Source organism: Heloderma suspectum, chromosome 2 (assembly GCF_057233095.1).
Source record: "Heloderma suspectum isolate Gila_16-S chromosome 2, 16-S_ref, whole genome shotgun sequence".
In the NCBI taxonomy this organism is placed as follows: domain Eukaryota; kingdom Metazoa; phylum Chordata; class Lepidosauria; order Squamata; family Helodermatidae; genus Heloderma; species Heloderma suspectum.
The window spans coordinates 39,347,380-39,368,205 of NC_139459.1; the positions used below are offsets into that span (position 1 = coordinate 39,347,380).

The 20,826-nt window shown below is 45.4% G+C and overlaps 1 protein-coding gene across 2 annotated transcripts in view; it reads right to left on the reverse strand.

Moving 5' to 3' along the window:
- Positions 1 to 20,826, reverse strand: part of PDE4D (phosphodiesterase 4D) — a 1,044,072-nt gene that overhangs the window by 144,026 nt on the left and 879,220 nt on the right. For both annotated transcript variants that reach the window (XM_084833299.1, XM_084833300.1), the window contains 3 exons: positions 14,068 to 14,104; positions 12,042 to 12,115; positions 9,918 to 9,967 (listed from right to left, as the gene is read on the reverse strand). In XM_084833299.1, the coding sequence (XP_084689425.1) occupies positions 9,918 to 9,967; positions 12,042 to 12,115; positions 14,068 to 14,104 (161 nt within the window). The remainder of the gene's footprint in view (positions 1 to 9,917; positions 9,968 to 12,041; positions 12,116 to 14,067; positions 14,105 to 20,826) is intronic.

The following is a 20,826-nucleotide window of genomic DNA, read 5'->3' on the forward strand; positions in this document are numbered from 1 at the left end:
TATTTTCCACCAGTAAAGCTGAGCTATTTTAACTGTAATGTGAACTCTAGTTGCTGGAGGTGTGAAGCACCTAACTGCGTATGTGGTGAGATTGCCCACTGGCACAAAGGTTTTGGGTCCAGGTCTTTGCCTTCGCCAGTGAGGTCACCCAACAAGATACAACACTATCTGCAAAACTGGGACTACTATCTCTTTATATGTACTCTATTACACAAATAAGACATAAAGAGCTCCTGACTTTTTCTGGTCAGCAGCCAGGTTGCTCATAGCTGCTCACTGGAAATCAGCAAATGAAGTTTCTCTTATTAAATTTGGGCCCTTGCACTAATGGGGAAATTCACTAAACATCTTCAGGTACAAAGAGCCCAAGTAGAAATTGGCACTTTTTATGGAATATGGCATCTATTTATTGAATTAGCTAATACTGAGAAGAATACACAAAAATCTCCTAAGAAGGTCTATGGTGTGATCTATTAGGACGATGAGTGGTACTTGAATCAGATAATCTTGCTTGTACCATATAGAGATCCTGAGCGATCAGAAAGACTGTAAAGAAATTGACTCACATGTGGTGTATTTGGATGTGTTACTGTTCATTGTTACTTTGAAAAATTAATTTTTTTAAAAAAGTGTTCTGTCTGTCTGTCTGTCTGTCTATTTATTTGATCCAGATTTAGTCATATTTAAAGTACACATATTAAAATCAATGGGATTTAAGCAAGTCATATAAGCATGACTACGTCTGGATCCAGACAACTTAAATTTTTTTTCCAGTCTTTTAAAACTGATTTACCTGATTCATAGAACCACAGAATCATAGGGGCCTACAAGACCATCAAGTCCAACCCCCTGCTCAATGCAGGAAGCCTTAAGTACTGAAGCTTTTATGCGCGTGCGCGCACACACACACACACACACACACACACACACAGAAAGGGAATGACAGGCAGGCAGGCAGGCAGGCAGGCGGGCAGAGATACTGGACAGATATTGCTTTCTACTAAATCTTTTCAGTCTTCTAGTCTTAAATTATTACATCCCACAGAATTAGCAGTCATCCCTGCCTGCTAGAAGAGAAGCATCTTTTGCTGTCTGCTGCCCCCTCATGTGTTTTTGTGTGTACTTTTCCACTTGTCTGACAACTAGTAGAGGCACCAGTAAAGAAAAAGGAAAATGCCTTACATTCAACCACCTAATAAAACACCTAAAGAGCTGTTTAAAACCCTATACAGCTAATATGGAATCCGGAGATGATCCATGCGTCAGTGTGTGCATGTGGGATGAGACAGTGTCTGCTGGCCCTGCAATCAACTTCACCCATCAATCCGTTCTTCAGTACAGAGTCTGTATAAAAGACCTGATCAATGTGTGGAGGTTGAAAGTAAGGCCAGTAGGCATTATCCTGACCCCCACTCCAGATGTTTTGGATTACACCTTCCACTAGCACCAGCCAGCAGGAACATAGGAAGCTGCCTTATACTGAGTCAGATCCTTGGTCCATCTAGCCCAGTTCCATTGACATTGACTGGCAGCAGCTTTCCAGGGTTTCAGGAAGGCCTTTTTCCAGCCCTACCAGGAGATGCCAGAGATCATACCTGGGGCCTTCTGCATGCAGAGCAAGAGCTCTACCACTGACTGAGCTATGCAGAGAAAGAGCTCTACCACTGCAAGAATCCTTGCAGAATTCTGCTGTCTCTTTTGATGCTCTGGAAGTTGCAACACATCCAAAGCCTAGCATGGCTCAGGGATGTCCTGTATGCTTGAGGGCTCTGGCATGCCATGTAGGCAGGGTCCTCACGAATGCTGGGAGGTGTAGTCCAGAACATCTCAAAGGCACCAGGTTGGGGAAGGCTGGACTAGACAGACAGAACACAACATGCAAGGACTGTTGAAGCCATTCTGCTCGACGACTGCTGTGTTGTAGGGACTAATCAAGGAAAATGTAAATGAAAAATGGACTTTACAGCACAATTCTATACATAGCTACTCAGAAGTAAGCCCCGTTGAGTTCAATGGGACTTGCTCCCAGGTAAGTGTGGATAGCAGGGGTGAGGAATGTGTGGCCTTCCAGATGTTGGTGGACTGCAGCTTCCATCAGCCCCAGCCAGTACAGCCAATAGTGAGGGCTGATGGGAGGTGCAGTCCAACAACTTCTTGAAGGCCCCATGTTCCCCATCCCTGGCATATAGGATTGCAGCCTTCATGAAATCTTCAGCAATCTTCATTTTAGCTTCAGGGCAAATCCATGGGCAAGATCCATCCAAAGTTAAGCCCTTCAGAATACCATTGCTTTGATGGAAGAGGTAAACCAGTGTTTAAATTTCTCCCATTGAAAATCAATGAGGCTTAAAAGTGCTTAACTTTGGCTAGACTGTGCCCAGTGTTGATTATATACTGAAGGGTTTATTTAATAAGCATGCTTCAGTGCACCTGAACTATGGCTCACTGGAAGGGAAAACACCTTTTTGGCTGGAGAGCAAAGAGAAATTGGTAAGATTTTAAAGAAGATACACAGTAAGCACAAGCTGTGCATAGCCAAAAGTATCACTTGTGCCTGCAGTCAACATCAATTTAAAACGTTGTGCAGTATGGGAAGAAGGAAGAGGGAGGCGGGCATCAGCAGTAGGGGAATAGTGGATCTGCAGAAACGGTTCTCTCCATGTCACACACACACACACACACACACACACACACACACTGTTAAGCACACCAGGATGCGGGGGGCACTTGGCAGAATGGGAAAAGAGAATGTGGAAGTATATACACACACACCTACCTTTCAGTGGAGGCTTGTGGCTCTGATGTCAGTGGAGTGGTGAATCCACTCTGGGTTTCAGTCAGAACCAGTCAGAACTCTAAAGAACCTATCCAGGGGGTGAATCATCGGAGCCCCCAGCCCCCACTGCTACCTTTGGTCCTACTATGAGCTATCCAAGAACTGTGGATTTCTGTCTGAGTTGCTAGAAACCAGGAGCTGTAACTCAGTGGTAGAGCACCTCCTTTGCATGCAGAAGGTTCCAGGTGGGGCTAGGAAAGAATCCTGCCTGAAACCCTGGAAAGCCGCTGCCAGTCAGTGTCATCAACACCAGGCTGGATGGTCCACTTACATACTCAGTGCAAGAGAGCTTGCTATGTTCCTAGTGTTCATCTGTGTCATCTGTAATGACACTTCAAAACACCTCTAGTCCACCCTTACTGATGCAGGGGCAGTAGGCAGGCCATCATGCATGGCTGGTGTCCCAGGCAAATTGATGTGGCCCTTTTGGACATGCCCCAGTAGCAGTGCTGTGTTTCGGATTCATTCACAGAAACCAGCGAGGATTCCAGAAGACCCTGACTGCTAATGAATTCAGCCCAGGTCTTCTACTGCAGGAATGGGCAAAAAGAGATCTCCAGATGATTTGGACACCAACTCCCAGCATTCCTGATCACTGGCCATGCTAGCAAGGGCTTCTGGGAGTTATAGCTCAAAACATCTAGAGATCTATCTTCTGCTCACCCCTGCTCTACTGGACTAGCAGGCCAGAAAGCACTCTGGGAAGAAGGAGTACTTTGACAATTTGTTTTGTGAACCAACCAGAGAGCTTTGGCTAACAGGCATTGTAGAAATGTAATGAATAAATAAATAAATAAATCTGGGTAAAAGTATGGAATGGAGTCATTGAAACTGTCCAGTGTTTGTTCGCTCTTTAAAGCCCCACGCCTTGGTGTCTATTATTTCTAAGGGCCTCCCGAGCACACAGACACAGCACTGGCTATGACAATGACAAAAGAATCAAAACAGAGAGCAAAAAGAGAGCGGAAGAACAAAGAGAAAGGGACAAACAATTGAAGTACTTTTTTGTCTTTCCCTTTAAGTCTCCTACTGGCACCAGAACTGCCACAACACCTGAAAACTGGGGTGGTTACATATGACTTGCCAGAAACAAGGAAATGCATCACCAAAAAGAGGACACTTCTGCATACACACACACACACACACACACACACACACACACTTAGAATTATTATAATTTAAATAGAAGTTATACTTAAGTAGAAATGCAATCTGTCTTACCATAGTGTGGAAGACTGTGACTAGGTGACCTGTGTGGTTTGCTCAGTCTGCTGTCCAGCTGCTGTTAATGGGCAACTTCAAGGCCCAGCTCTTCCTTCTGATGGTTCTTTATATTTATGCTGGGCTTGGACTGGGCAGCCCTTCAAATACAGGATACCTTCAAAATAGAAGACACTCCTCTGGCAGGCCTTCAAATAGAGGACTGTCCTCTGTAAAGGAGGACACCTGGCCACTCTGCAAAACAAAGGCACACCTAGGGCTTACGCTGTCAGGCCACAGCGGCCAACAGAATGTGCCTCTCTGCTGAGATTTAACCCAGATGCCCTCAGGGATTTTATTTTTTGTCCTTGCAGTCTTTGCAGGCATAACTTTAGACCCCAAAGATGAGATGCGTCATCAGCCATTTTGAGCGTAGCCTAGAGATGGCTCACATGGAGCTGCGGTCATCACCACTGAGTGAGGTCCAAGAGGGAAAGTGCCCCACACCATTATCGGTGGATGTCATTGACTAGAAATAGTGGCAAGGGCAGCCGGAGCGGCACTGAGCAAGGTGCTCAGCTCCTGAATAGCCAGAAGTACCCAGCCCAGCACAGGCTGATGCTGTCATTGTTCTAAGTAACTGAATCGGACTGGGGGAGCAGCACCGGAGGTTATTTAACCTGCATTTTCATGGTATTTTCATGGTACTTGTACCATAGAGGTATAGGTTAAATCAGTGCCCAATTTAGGAACAAGCCAAGTAAGCCATGGTTTAGGTCCTCATGTTATGAGGGGCCTCTAAATATGTTGGAGGTAATGAAGATGTATTATAACTGAAATCACTTCAGCTTAAATATGGTGGAAAGTCTGGTGTGACTTACAGCAGAGTTGTCTTATATAGAGAAAATGTGGCAACACAGCATTTAGTATTGGAGGCAATAAGCGCAGACTACAGCCAATTTAAAAGAAATTCAAATCAACTTACTTTATTAGTGCTCTTATATACTTCTTCAGAGAAGCCTATCTAACACTGTTTATAGTTATTTATTTATTTATTTATATCTATACCGCCCAATAGCCAAAGCTCTCTGGGCGGTTCACAAAAATTTAACTACAAGCACCCCCTAATGCTGGGTGGTGCCCTTTCATTACCCTTTCTATTATAATGTAACACACTTTTTTCTCTTTATTTTTATGATATGGGGCCTCGGAATCTTGACATGGCTTTAGGGCCTCAGCATGTCTTAATCTGGCCCTGGGTTAGAGACACCAGCACTGTTTCCTCAATCCAAGGGTGTTCTGTGCCACTGAGATGGGCAAAAATGAAAATACTGGTGAAAATAGCAGCTTTAAGCTGCATTCCTACACATCACAGGTGTTGAGCCTCTTTCAGCCTGAGGGAGGAATTCAATTTCAGAGATGCTGGGGGGGGGGGGGGATTCCAGTGGTGGGTGGGGCAAGAGGCAAAAGGGGTGGGACCAAGAAACCAACATATTTTAGCTTACAGCTCTCACTGCCAGTAACTAAACCTTATGCATTTCAACTGTTTAGAAAAAATATGCAAAAACCAGGAAACCACACAATGATCGGGGGGGGGGGGAGCAGAGAAGGGGGAGGGGCCAACTGGGGCACCCCAGAAGGCTGGATTGGGACCTTTGGTGGGCCAGATTTGGCCTGCCAGCCTGGAGTTTTACACCTCTGCTACATATATTTACCTAGGAGTCAGTCCCATTGAACTCAGTAGGGCTTACTTTTGAGTAGACTTGCACAGGATTGCACTGTTAGGGTAGCAATTTAGGGACAAACTCTATGTTCTGTCTATTCCATAGTGTGTAGCGATCTCTTGGTTTTTTTTTGTTAGATTAATTACAGTTGCCTGTGGAGCATGTGATCCTGACTGTGAATACAGCACACAGTGAGGGGAGATTTATCTCTTCACTCCCTAGCCACATTCGGACTGACAATTGCATCCCCTGTATAGCTTGGAGCCTGGGGGATGCAATTCCCATTGATGCCAATGGGATTCTTTTTACCCGAGGCACTAAACTGTGCGGGGGGGGGGGGGATGTGATTTCTAGTCAGAACCCAGCTGGGGGTTGAAAAGATAAGCCTCTCCTCACTGCATGCTGCATTCAAAGTCGGAATCCCCTCTACGTGCAACCACAATTAATTTAACAAAAATCAAAGTTGTAGTGTATCATTTGAGTCTTTGATCAGAAAAATCTGTGTGAGGGGAAGGGTTAAAACATCCCCCTCCCCATATCACTCCCCTCTTGGTTTGAAGTAAAAATAAATAGAGTGCGAGATTTATCCAGTCTTGCATTCCTGGGTATTTTGACTAGTTAAGTGCTTGGTTTTCCATTAACAACCAAAGAAATGGGGGAAAGATGAATTTTTACAGGCAAGACAGGATAAAATTATGATACTTCCTGGGGAGTCAGGTTCCTTGGGGTGCTTTGCTATTCTGGTTTCTTTACTGAGGTAGTGAGCTAGCTTGATCTTCTTGGCCTCTGGAAATCACCCCACTGAACCCAACCCAGCCCCTTCAGGCGCTGCAGAGCCAGTATCTGAGAGCCAAGGTAAACATTCTGCTAATCATGCATGCTGTAGCTATGCACAAGCAGTCTCCTTACTCTTGTGAAAGTGCACTAGGTCCTGATTTGGATAGGGACAATGGCACTCTGGGAGGAGGGGAGGGGTTAAACCTCCTCCCACCCATTTTCCCCCAAATTCCACACACCACATAAAGCAGGGTGGGTTAAAAAAGGAAAGAAAATAAGCCTCAATTGACTTGATTAATTGCTAATGTCTTAGACCTGAACCAATGGGAAGCTCACCTATACAGGTGTCAACAGTGTTTCTCTGGTCTGGTGCTTTGCTCTGCATGTGTAGAGCAGTAAATGGGGACATGCTAGCAGTGGCGAAGACAGACAGATAGACAGCACTTCAAACTGCTCTGGCAAGAATGCGTGAGGAGGAAAGCTGGCACCAAATTTCTAAACGGATGTCGAAAGGCAAGGTGGTGGGGAGGGAAGCCTCTATCCTGGTTTCTCGTTCTTTTTTTGCCCTGGCCCAAGGCCTTCATATAACATGCATTCCTACAATTACCAGGGTTTTATGTGCCCCAGGTAGAGATTCCGTGCTTATACCACAAAGTCTGTTGTTATGGTAACTCCTATAACAACAAATACAGTGTTATGACTAGGGATGGGAAAACTAGTTCAGGCAAAGTACCATCCGAGCTGAACCTTTGGTGCATCTTAAGGCTTCAGACTCCCTTCAGCTAGCTGGAGCCCAACCGTTCATGCTTCAAAGCACACCCTTCCATCTGAAGTCCAGGCCTGGCAAAATTGGTGGGTTTTGTAATGGAAGACAAGCAACAAGTCATGGAGTCCCACATGCTGCTTCCAGAGGAAACTGAGGTAATTTTAGACCCTGGACTTATTGGTTTTACTGGGCGTGGGCATGGAGAGCTTTAGATGGCCATGTATGTTACTTCAGCTGTGAAGCATGTAATATTCTCTTCCCACACACCACCATTCCATGCTTTACAACTATTTATACATTCCTGATATATTAGAGCAAGACAACAAAGAAACAAAACATCTGCTAACCCCTATTAAATATATATACTCTGAGCATGGGCAGTGTTGCATTTTAAACTGACTTAAATCATAGTATCATCACAGCTACATAATTACAATGGAGTTTGCTTCTCCTGCCCTGAAGCAAACGATTCTTACTTGGGAATGAACACTATTTCATTGAAGAAAAGGAAACTGTATTTTAGAAGTAAAAGGAATGGAATGAGCCATCTATAACCATGTGCATGCCCATTTGGCCGCTCCTTGACAATAAAATATTTTGTTTGGGTTGAGTGTGGGTTGTTGTTGAACCATGAGTCGTTGCTGAACTGCAGGTTGTTGTGTTGTGTGAACCCAGCCAGGCTAACAAACCATAGTTTGTTAACTAGAAACAACCCACAGTTCACAGCCCAACAACAAACCATGGGTTCTCTATAATATAATATAATATAATATAATATAATATAATATAATATAATATAATATAATATAGTAATGAGGAGGAGGACAAGGTGGCAGAGGAGAAGGAAAAGGAAGAGATGGAAGAGGAAGAGGAGGTGGCGGCAGCGGATTGACTGTCAAATGTTGCTTACTTTACAATTGTCCAAATTCAGCTATCTGACTTGGAAGGCAAAGAACTGTGGTGCACACATGGAGCTCCCCAGCCCACCGTGGCGTCTCCATTCTGTGCATGCCAAGGCATGCTTTTTGCAGGGCTTCTTCCACTGAAGTAAATGGGAAAGCCCCCTCTTGCAGCAGGCCCAGTGCACACATGGAGCTCTGCATTATTTACTTCTTGTATTAATATCCCACCTTTCTTCCACAATGGAGCTCAATACAGTGTACACAGGGAAATCTTCTGACCAGACCCAGATTTGCTCGGCTTCAGCAAGGAGCGCAGGCCATATGCCGTCAGACCCAGGGCTGAGTAGCAGCAGGATGGTTAAAAGCACATTAAAAACAAACAAAATACCTAATCCATAACTTTCCTGCATTTGGCATTTCAATAGGATGCCACACAGATGCCCCTCGGGCTGTTGCAACTGGCCCCATTTGCACTGGAGCCCAGCCAGAGAGTGGGCTGCAGGGAACCTGCTGGCTCTGTTGAGAAGCTGCTGAAACTGCCCTCTGTCTCAGCAGCAGTGCTTAGGGTTCGCTGGGGTTGTGGGTGTCGAAGGGTATCAGTGCAATGCCCTATAGTGCTCCTTGGCACAATCACACTGCACGTAAGGCCCAGTGTCGGTATGTGCTCTCTTGCCAATGGTCATGTTCCAAAGATGACGATGACGCATGCGTTCAGATACCTTACGTGCAGAGCTGGAGCATTCATTGTGACTTTCCACTGCTGGATCTCCCACAGTTGGCAAGGTGAGTCAGTTTGAAAACCAAGCAGTGTTTGTGGGAGCCACAGCGGTAAAAATAATACAGAAAACATCTACTGGGTGCAGAGTCCACTTGCTTATGTGTTGAACAGCTCCATTAAAGAGTACCTCCAGCCAGCTCCAGGTCTAAGGGGGCACCCAGCAAAGTACAGGTCTGAGGGGGCACCCAGCTGAGCACCCCCTCCCCAATATCACTGTTCCCTTGACATCATTGTCCGCCCCAGCCCCCAGCCCAGTGGGCTTACAGGTGGTAACAGGCAGTGGCAACAGCACCACAATCTGGGGCAAACAGCTTCAAGTTGCCCATTATTCTAAATACAATCCCTCAACATGGTCAAGGGCATTGTGGGAAAATGGAAATAGAGGGCAACTTCCCAGCCCCGCAGCTGTCCCCTGAGAAGCCCATAGCTGTAGGCATTTAAGTCACAGGAAGGAAATTAAACTGTAGCATAGCTTGGACATCATTCAGGGCCAGCCCAAGTCATTTTCCTGCCTGACGCAAAGATGTTCCACGTACAAAACCCGACTCGACTAGCAGAAGAATCTAACTTCAATGCTGGGGGTGGAACAGCATCATCCATTACACCTGAAGGCAGCAGGCTAGCTTAGGGGGTGCAGGGGTCTCTCCTCTGACACCTTGCTGCCGCCTCCTAGCATCTGCTGCTTGAGGCAACTGCTTCACTCTGCCTAATAGTAGGGCTGGCCCTGACATCGTGGAAGCAGAAGTGGAAATGAAAATACTATGGGCTAAAAGAAGATATTATGGGCCTTTTAAAGTACTAAAAATTGTTTAACACGCCTACGTATGAATCAATGATATTTTCTTCAGAATTTGGTATACTTCCAAAGTAGAAGCACAGCCTTAACCCCAATAACATCTCATCAAAATAGTGTCACCATAGTAAGGAGTCTTACCTGTTATGGTTGCTTTGTTGATGGATGGTTGGTTACACATGGGCGACCGTCTGATAGAAAGAAGAGAGGACAATGTAAGGCATCAGCATGAAACAATTTGTATTCATGTATTCTTAAGGTGGTGTCATTGGGGGAAAATTACTGAGTTGCTTTTGGGGAAAATAAGAAAGAGAGAAATAATAAGATTATAAGGGTCAAACTAGATGTACTGCAGGAGATCTGTGATTAGATGCTCTACCTGTCTTTTCCCCCTTGGAGCCAACAGAAACGTTGTGTTGTGGGGACTTTGTTTGGGAGAAAGGCATGAGAGGAAAGGGCTAACTAAACAGACAAGGGCTTCTTTTGGAGCACTACTACCCCAATCTTCAGAGCAGCCCCAGACGGCAGCTGATGGTTAAAAATAAAGAAAAAAATAGGGAAATCCTAATCACAATCACATCTAGTTTGCCCCCAGAAATGCTTTTCTCAGACCAAAGGACTTCCTAGTCCTCCATCTTAGGAAAGATCCAGGCAGCCCAGTGCTGTAGTGGAGCCAGGACTCACAGCGTTGAAGTGCCTGGACCTTTGGGTTAGCAGGGACAATGATGTCATTTGCCACCCACCCTCAGGCTTCCCTGTTCCCTCTGAGCTTAGCTGCAATCCTTACAGGAGATTTGGGGAAATAGATGTTCCCAGCAACAACGTGTTGTTGTGAACTATACCTGTTGTAATGCAAAGAATTTTGGGGTGGCTTGCTCTTGTCTGGGGAATTAAGACCCACAAAAGACCTGCTCCGGGTGGTGACAAAAAGTTCTAGAACTGGGTTGTTGATATAGATCGACACATCTGCCTGCACTTCAAAATGTGGAGTCTCCCGGCAGGCATGGATATTGGGACTGCCATGATGAGTGCCTGCACTTCAAAATTTACCTCTACATCACTGGGGTAGCCACTCTGGTATATTGGGTTAAGGTGTGTTGGGGATGTGGGAAACCCAGTTTCAAATCCCCACTTAAAGATGTGGCTGACTGAGTGGCCTTGGGCAAGTAACAGTTTCTTCTTCTAACATACTTTGCGGGGTTGAGAATAAAAGGACACAATTCCAGCTACACTCCCTTTTGCTTCTTAGAGCAGAGGTGGGCAACAGATGACCTGTAGACTGCAGATGGCTCCTGCCATGCAGCCAAATTCAGTGGCAGCAAAGAAAATAAAATTTAAAAAACTCAGCAAAAACTGGCCATTTTAGTCCTACAGAGTGCTAAAAAGGTCAGACGTTGCTTGAAAACAAGCTAAATTTGTCCCTTTTCACACTTTGTCACAGTTTGCCGTCAAACCAATTGGGAGTGTGTGGCCCGTGAGGAGAAAAAATGAAGTTCTTCATGTAATCATGTGTATAAGTACCTGAAAGAGGGCAAAATGATGTGCTAGATTAAATACATGGTGGCATCCATAATGTCTATGATGTGCCCCAACATCATGCCATTGGGCGTTTCCTGCTCTCCTCCCAATGGCCTCTAAGAAGGTGGAACTGAGGTGGAGAAATATGCAATGTCACAACATCAGGACAGAATTAAGTTATCTTAGACATTATGGAGGAGAAGTGTGTGTGTGTGTGTGTGTGTGTGTGTGTGTAAATTAAACACATGGTTGCTATTTCTGCAGCAGTGAGTCATTTAGGCTGCAATCCTATGCATGTTTAGACAGAGAAAAATCCTACATCTCCCAGCATTTCTGGTAGTTGTAGGAGTTTTCTCTGTCTAAACATGCATAGTATTGAAGCCTTAATATCACTTGCAATTTTGGCCCAAGTGACAAAAGGCTAGTATGAACCAGAACACACACACAATGGCTGGCACCTGCCTCTGTGATTGCGGCTGCCATATCTGGAGCTCAGAAATGGTGGCCAGCTCACCACATGTACAGCCTGGTTCACAGTCACCTTCTTCTATGATGCCATGTCTTAGCATACTTAGGACTTCCCTGGTATATGGAAATCATGGGAGTTGTAGTCTGACATATCTGGAGGGGCATCAGCTCAGGGACGGCTGGCATGCACAATAGCGGGGGTGGGGGGAGGGCGAATGTGCAATGTGAAACAGGTGCATTTACTCAAAAGTTTAGGGAGGAGAAAATGGCCACACTCACTTGCTGGGTGCTCGATCCTGAAGGTTGGTTAATGCAGCAAAATTATTCCGTACAGTACGTAAGCTGGCCAGCACCTGTGGCAAATAAAGATGAGGATGCTTCATTCTCAGTTCCTTCAGGTGTGATGCCTGTTTCTCTCCATTCCATCGGACAGCAACCTTCTAAACTTTCTAAGCATGCTATTAAACTTTCCAAGATTGTTTTGGTGTCTGAAGCCTTTGACCGTTATTTCACAGTGAAGCTTTTGTCAGCGCAAGGACAGTAGTTTTGTCGCTTTCTTTCTTACGAAAGAAGCCATTATTTGTTTTTAAAAAGAGAAGGAAAATTCCTTACAAAGTGCTCTTTGTCTCTCTCCAAAACGAATGAGCTTTGAAAAGAATGGGCCATTGCTGTCCAGTATTATTTGCATCAGAATTATTACAGTAGTTAACATCTGCACAATAAGAACCTTTCACAGTTGACATCCAATCCACCTAAGTCATTCTCAAAATAAATACATGTGATCCTGTTTTGCTGCCATCACACAGATGTGCGCGTGCGTATGTGTTTGTATAAACACTTGGAAGCTCACCTTGAAGTGCTTGAACTGAAGGAGTAGTGATCTCAATGGAAGAAGTCCGGGGCAGAGATCCGCGCATGCAGCAGTGCCTCACACACAAGCTTCTCTAAGCACTTAAGATAAGTTTCATTGCCATGCAGAGGGGTTTTTTTGAGGGGCCACAGTGCACAGGGAGGGGAGCATTAACCTTCCCCTCTCTAGTTGTGATCACCCTGGAAATCCCCACCACCACCACCATGCCTGGCACGTAAGCTTTCAAAAAAGGCTCCCATTTGCACCAATGGAATGATTTTTTTTTTAAGCATAATTTCCATGCATGGGCGAAGGGTGGGGGGCATTGCAGCATGTTAACCCTTCCCTCCCCAGTTACAATCCCCCTTGAAAACTGCCCCCTGCATGGCAATTAAACTGGGAAAGAAAATCCCACTTTCCATTGGCACCAATGGCCACTTAGGGGTCTGGGGGATAGATTCAGTGCTGGGGGGGCCATGCGCCCAGGCCTAGCAATGCCACTGGCCTCACAAATGCACATTCAACAGGACTGTGGGCATGTTCAACTCTGATGGCCAAAACAGACATTATTTTCTTTCATTTTTTCCTCTAGGGTAGCTGCAAGGCACCCAGACCAGATCAGGACCCTAACGTGGGCAAGGGGAGGGAGGTCCTCCCCTGTGATGGGCCTGACTGGATCAGGTACCCCAAGCCTGCAATTTCTATATCAAGATAGCCATCCATAAAGGAAATGCTTGAAAAGCTTTTCAGGATATAGGATGGCCCTGGAAGTCTGATGTTCACAGAAATAACTAAAAAACCAACAACAACCCACTGGGCAAGCCTATTGTGTGAGTCTAAGCAGCTCTTTCGGTCCCAGCCAGTGGAAGCTGGTGGCTCCGATGTCAGTGGGGTGGTCAATCTGCTCTGGGTTTCACTCAAACTCTAAAGGAGCTATGCAAGGTGCTGAAACCATTTTAAGGATATGGTTCAGCACCTTGGAAAGCTCCTTTAGAGTTCTGACTGAAACCAGAGTGGATTCACAGCCCCACTGAACATTGGAGCCACCAGCCTCCACTGGTCCCAGCCATCATCAAATGCAGGATGTGTATTGTCTGAGTCAGCTCTAATGCCAGCTCATGGCATCTCTAAGCAATACATGTAACAATGGCAGCAGTTCCATTTCAGAACGTTTCTATTTACAAAATAAATAAATCCAACACTGCTGATGGAAACAATTCCTCCAAATATATGGTTGAACATCACCAGAAAACCCGGAGTACCCCTTTGGATACTTTCATATAAGGCAGCCTTCCCCAAGCTGGTGGCCTCTAGATGTGTTGAGACGTGTCTCCCATCATCCCAAGCCAGTAAGGTCATGGCTATGAATGGTGGGAGTTGTAGTCTAACATATCTGGAGGACGCCAGCTTGGGGAAGGCTGATATATGTCTACCTGAGCAAATGGTGTTGCCTACCTGAGCAAATGGTGTCACAATCAAGTCATCTCCATGTCTGAAAAATAAAACAAACAGTAAAAAAGTAATATCAGTTTAGATGTGATGGATGGCTTTACTCACAGCTGATGCTATCAAAATCCCCTCCCTCCCCATTATATAAAAAAGGTAAATCTTGTGCATTATTTTCAGTAACCTTCCCATCAGTTACTTCCTCACCTTGCAATCATTCCAGCTCTGCTCTCTGAATGCTAGGCCATAATATAGCTGTAACCTGTAGCCACTTGGAAATGGGCAACTGCCTATGACTTCAACTTTGCTTATTTAGAATGGTGCACCGTGGTAGAAGACAAATGAGCCCAAATCAAGTCCTCAGAACTGTGTTTCCTCACTCTTTAAACTCAGTAGAATCTTATAGCCTTACAGTTAGCCAGGCATGTCTCTGGAAGTTGGTAGCACCCACAATTACTTTTTACTGGAGGGTCCAGCCCACTTAACCATTGAAAGTGATTTGCATTAAGTGTTACTAATGGATAATAATTTGGGAGAACTGGACCAGCTCATCCCTGTAGATGACAGGGAAGTGTTTCATAGGCTAATAAAACCCCAGTAAAACTTTTCAACTGACTCACATGTCCACAGTGCTATCAAGTGTGTGCTGTTGCTCAAGCAACCGTACCCACACCACACTGTGACGCCAGAGTCAAGTACCAGGGTGATGTGCTTTGGCGGGTGAGAGGGGAAAGAGCGAGAAGATCACCCAAGAGAAAACATTTTCTGTTGAGCCTGAAGTGTTTACCACTCTCACGGAAATGAAATTTCAGGGTCATGCAAAAGTTAACACACATAGATATGGGTTATGTGTGATTTTTTGCACTGTTATCAGGGCCGCTGAATAATCTGAGGAGGAAGAGAACCGGAGAGATGACATAATACAAAGTCACTCATTTTTCTTTTTTTTAATCGAAATGTTCACAAGGAGTGGGAAACAAACAGCCGAGCCAACCTTTATAGCACGTTCTCACAAAATCTGGCAACCTGTAATTGACAACAAATAATTCCCTCCAGACCCAGAACACACCTTTGGTGAACTTCGAACAAAGATAAAGGTGGCAACCCTGAGTTAATCCCACTGAAGTCACCAGGTTTAATCAGATGTTAACTGCCAATGGCTCCATCTCTGCCTGAGAGGGAGGAACCCCTCATAAATAAATGTAATTTAAATAGTTACTGGCGGTATCAAGGATGAAAGACATAATTCTGCCATACTTGCCTACTTAGGTAACTCTGAACCATGGAGATGAGCAACAAAAACAACTTTTTGGCCATCTCCTTGGGGAACAAAAACAACAAATTCAGAAATGTGAATAGCTCTTTTTAATTTAACAAGCATTTCTAAAGGCAAGCCTCCTCCCAAATGTACCTGCTGGGACCCTTAGGCCATCTTCAGAGCTCCTCTTCTAGGCATCCCCACCGAAGCAGACTAGGTGCATGGCTACAAGAGAGAGGGCCTTTTCAGTTGTGACACCCCATCTCTGGAATACCTTCCCCAAGGAGGCTCACCTGCCAACTACATGGCTATCTTTTCAGTGTCAGGCAAAGACATTTCTCTTCTCTCAGGCATTGTAGATTTTAGACTTTTACATGTTTTACATTGTATTTTTCGCCTGCACTGTTTCGTATTGCATTTTTGTGATAGCTTTGTAATTTGCCCAGGGAACTTTGGTTATTGGGCAGATTAAAAATATAATTAATAAATAAATTCACACCTTTCATCTTCTTTTTGCTCATAACACACCTGTGTGCTATGTATTCTTTCCATTTTAATGACTGGGGCTTGAGGCTGAGTCAGTGATTTACCCAGGGCCATATCATGAGCTTATGGTCAAGAGGGGAATGTAAAGCCAGACTGTGTAGATTCAAGTCTGACATAGGCTGTTTTCTTGAGACAGTAAAGATAATTTCTTATGACTTCCCATGGTTGGCTCTTTACCTCTCTGCATAGCCACTGTGTTGCCTGTACACTATCATCTTGGATTTAATAACGTATGCATAAAGCAGCCTTCCCCAACTCAGTGCCCTCCAGATGTTTTGGATGTCCAACTCCCAGCAGCCACAGTCAATGTAGCTAATGTTCAGGAATGGTGGCTTTGTAGACCAAAACTAGGTACCAGGTTGGGGAAAACTGGCATAGGAACACAAGGAATGGCTTGCTAGATTAGACTGAAATCCTATCTATTTCTAACAGAAGCCAGGCAGATGCCTCTGAAAGCTCACAGTGGCCTTCCCCTGGGACAGCATAACCTAACCTGGTGCCTTCCAAATCCATGCTGGCTGGGGATGATAGGAGTTGTAGTCCAACACATCTGGAGGGCAGCGGATTGGGGAAGGTTGCCCTATGTTCATCTGCCTATGGCTACCAGACACATATGGGATTATCCAAGCTTTGGGAATCAAGCCTTGGTCAGGAGATAACAGCACTTTTAAGTTACAGCTTCAGACAGTTTGGAGAGGCATCTCAAATCTTCTTTGACCCCTGTGTCTGAGAAGCTGCTTCCAGAGTGACTGACAGAAACTAATTAAAAATAAGTCAGCTTTACTGCAGATATTTCAGTGGTGTAGTGGAGTGCCAGGTCTATATCAGGATTGAGCCCAGACTCTTTTCAGAGACCTTGGAATCAAAGTCAGAGTCAGAAGATGAGATGGACCAGGGAGTGGGGGAGGAAATTCCTCAAAGGGCTCCAGGAGACAGAGAAGAATCTTCTCAAGGGCAAGCTAATCAGTTAGAGTCAGGCACAGGTAACACTTCTCCTTCTGTGGGAACTGAGCAACTTGCAGAAGGGGAGGGGGAGAGCGTGGCAGATGCATGGATCAGATGTTGATCTCACTGGGCGGAGCAAATGAAGGAATTCAGGTGGTCTACCAGGCTAGCCCATCACAGGAGGTCTATAGGGGTAGATCCCCCCTGAGGGAGGGACTGAGAAAGCCTTTCAAGTTATGTGCTGAAGTGTAATGTTAGATTTGCAATAACTATCCTACTGTAGTACATCTATCAGAGAGATCTTTAAAGTAAGCTGGTTAGGGTTGGGGCAGCTTAGTCAAGGAACTAGAATCTGAATTGCTGAAAGAGTGACTGTTTCTCATAATAAAGCCTATTGACCTGGAGATCCAATCTTTGTTTGATGGCTACAAATCGGGAGGGCTCACTTTGTATTTCACTAGAACCTCAAAATCCACTAACTGGAACCAGGTGCAAAAGCTATAATCTTAGTCTTGAAGAGCGTTGAGACCAGGAATTGGTTTTGAGTACCAGAACTGAATGGAGTCCTTCCAGACAAAACCTCACTCCTAGTTATCCCAAGCTTTCTTCATTTCAGCAGTATAATTTAGGATGGGAGAGATATTATTCTGTTGATGCTATTGTTAAACAAGGAGGAGTACGAAATCCTTGCCAATCTACTTCAGATTGCCCAAATGTCTCCCAGTAGATCCTGACCTACCTTCCCCTCACCCCTGGTGTAGTATATGAGAGGACATCCTAACAGAATGTGATATGAAACAGCACTGTGGGAATAGATTAAGCAACACCAAGGTGCTTGGAGTAGGCAAGATGGACTAGATTTAAAAACAATTAAATCCATCAAAATAAAATCAAAATCTCTAAAAGAACAGAAATCAAAAGAATCATCTCGCTGTGAATTAAGCAGGCACAAACATGTTTATAGAATTTGGCCCAGCACTATAATCACCACACCGGGCTGGAGGAAACCTGGCATCGATGACAAAGCAGCACAGAATTTTTAATGGTCTGATGAAACATGTACTCAAATTGGTTATTATAGACATGACAAATCAGCTTGGAGCATTTAGTGTGGATTTTGATGGACTCTTGGGTTTGAGAGTGCTTGTCTCCTTTAAAGCATCTCAATAAATCCCCAGGTAGTGCTCTGTCTAGATGAGGGGTCATCAGCTATCTGCCACTAGGCCACGTCCAGCCCATTGAAGTATACTGGCTGGCCAGCTGATGGGCATTCTGGAGGTGCTGAGTGTTGTGACTCTATGGGCAAAGGGAAACCTTTGTTGACCTGCTACAAATGATCCAGCCAGTATTCAGCCAGATACCAATCTACTTTCTGCCCACTTCTGAACTAAATGATTAGGCTGGGCTGCTGGTAGTACAGGGAGTCAGTGCCCCCAAGTGTGCACTAGGATCAAACTAGATGAAATATGTGAGATCCATGATCACACCTCCCAACGCTTCCTTTAAAAATGCACCTGTCTCAGGGGATCAGTGGGTGGGAATGGGATTGGGGCTGCAGTAGTGGGGGAGTTTCCCCATCCCCCCATCTTGTTTGCCTAATCTGAACTCCCTAGGGATGTATGGATTCTGTTAAATCCATCCTGTTTGTGTTTTGAAGATTGTCAGGCATTTTCTGTTTCACTCGCTCATTGGAGGAATCGGAAGTTTGTTAAACCGGAATTCCATTCCACTTGCATTAATTCACATTAGCACTCATTTGCATTAGTGCTAATATGCATCAGTGGATTAGCACAAGTGCACATCAGCACTAATGCACACTTACACACATGCACATTGGTTATTGTGAACTAGTGCTAATGCAAATGAGCACAAATCCCCTCCAAAAGTGAAAAACTGGTCTGCAAGTCTGCAGAATCCATGAGACTCGGAAAAAGCCGGTCCGCAGGTCGGATTCATAGAAGTCTGAATTCATTTAAATCTGTTGTGGATTTCTCCGACATCCCTAGAACTCCCCACTGCTCTGTTTCTATTTGTCGCACTGGGGAAAACTTTTGGGTAGCCACTTTAGCCCTTTCCCCAGCAGCTGCTTTAAAGGTTATTTTTTTTTTTAATGAAAATAAGAAATGGCAGGAGATCTGATCTGCGTCTCATCTAGTTTGGCATTTGCTCACTTGCTTTACTTGTGTGGGAGAAAGTAAAGGAGCTGCAGTTACAGAGCACAATTAGAGCAAGGGTAAAACCTGTTCTCTGGCCCTAGTAACCACAGCCAGTGAGAAGAACTAGATTCACTTCTATCTGCATAGCAGCATCCTGGGTTCTGTTTCTTGGTCATGCTAAAGTGTGATGGAATGCTAGAAAGTGGCATAGAATTGCCGTGCATATTATCACTCCCTCTAGCAGTGAACTCAGGTGGTGAGTATCAACAGGACTAGAGCCAAAATAGGTATCAGAATGCTCAGAGGAACCTGAAAGTTTGCAGGACACACACATACACACACCCTTCCCCACAAAACAGCACAGCCATAGAATCTTGTGTGTCAGCTGAAAAAGAAAAATGGAAACTTGAGTGCAGTGGGGAGAGTGGAATGTCCAGCTTGGTGGGAATGGGAGTCAGAACCCTGAACAGTAGCATTCCTGTCAAGGAGAAGGATACACTACAGCGTTCTGTTGCATGTCTGACCCCACTTCCCAGCCCCCTACCATAAGGACAGAAGATGGCTCAGACTTATAGCCCCCCCCTTCCCTGAATCTGGCCCCTTGGCAGGTAGCCAGTGGCCAGCTACTCCACACACCATTTGCTGTGTTCATAGTAGGATGTGTGTGCATATGAAACTAGGCCACACTTATGGTGCCTACTGGTTACCCTGTCCCAAATGATCAAACCGGAAACAATTCACAGAGCATTTTCATGCTTCCGAATCATTAATTGAGGCAGTCTATTATTTTTGTGGCTGTATGTACAACTAGGGAAGTCATGAACGTCCAGTTGGGGGTCTGAGCTTGGCGGCTTCCCACCAGCTCGACCCCCAATGCCAGTCTGCAGACCCCCACACTTGCCCGGCTAGGCATGTACTGAGTCAGGCAAGCGTGGCAGTCCCCACTCCTCCGCCAAGCTGCCATTTTGAGGGAAATGGTGGCTTGGCTTTTTCTCTAAAGGCCAATTTTATGTAAATGGCAGCCATAAAGAGGCCCATTTACACAACATTACAGGCTTAAATGCTCTGTTTTATCAGGAATGTCAAACATACAGTATATGCCTGTAAACACAGAAAGGGCTGTTAAACTTTACGGTATGGCTGAAGAGGAAGGAGAGGGAAAAGGAGAAGAATTGCTAGTAAAAAAAGAGAATGCTTCTATTTCTAATAGATCCAAATATGAAAGCAGACACACCAAGCAAGTGACGTCAAGATGTTTAACAGCTGGGAAAGACTTTATATTTTTAATAGGACTGTGCACCGCTTCAGCCTGAAGCCCACATTCTGAGCCAAAGCGGAGCACTTCAGGCCACTTCCGAGGCTAGGCGGAGGGGGCACAAAGCAGGTCGAGTCGCTCCGAAGTGCTTCGGTGGCGCTTTGGAGTGATCCGGAAGACCAGCCGTGCCACTGCCACCCAGCCGCCAGCTCCTTAGCTGGGCCCTCAGGACGCACGCCGGCAGCCGTCTTCCTGTTCCAGGGAGCTGCCATTTTAAAAATTGCAACTCCCTGTATTTCCAGAAATAGATCCTGCATAAATGGCGACTCCGTGGAACAGGAAGACAGCCGCTGGCACGCATCCTGAGGGCCTAGGAGCTGGTGGCAGCGGCAGTGATGGCAGCAGCAGCAACGATGACTCCCTGGAACAGGAAGGTGGCTGCTGGTGCATGTCCTGAAGGCCCAGGTAAGGAGTTAGGGGCTTGCGCAGCGTGGCGGGGGGAGGGGCGAAGCAGGCTTCAGCCATCCGAATCCAGTTTCGGCTCTGGAGGCCGAAGTGGGTCGGGAGTCTCCCAACTCAGCTCGAACCAAATTGGGCCCCCCTCAGAA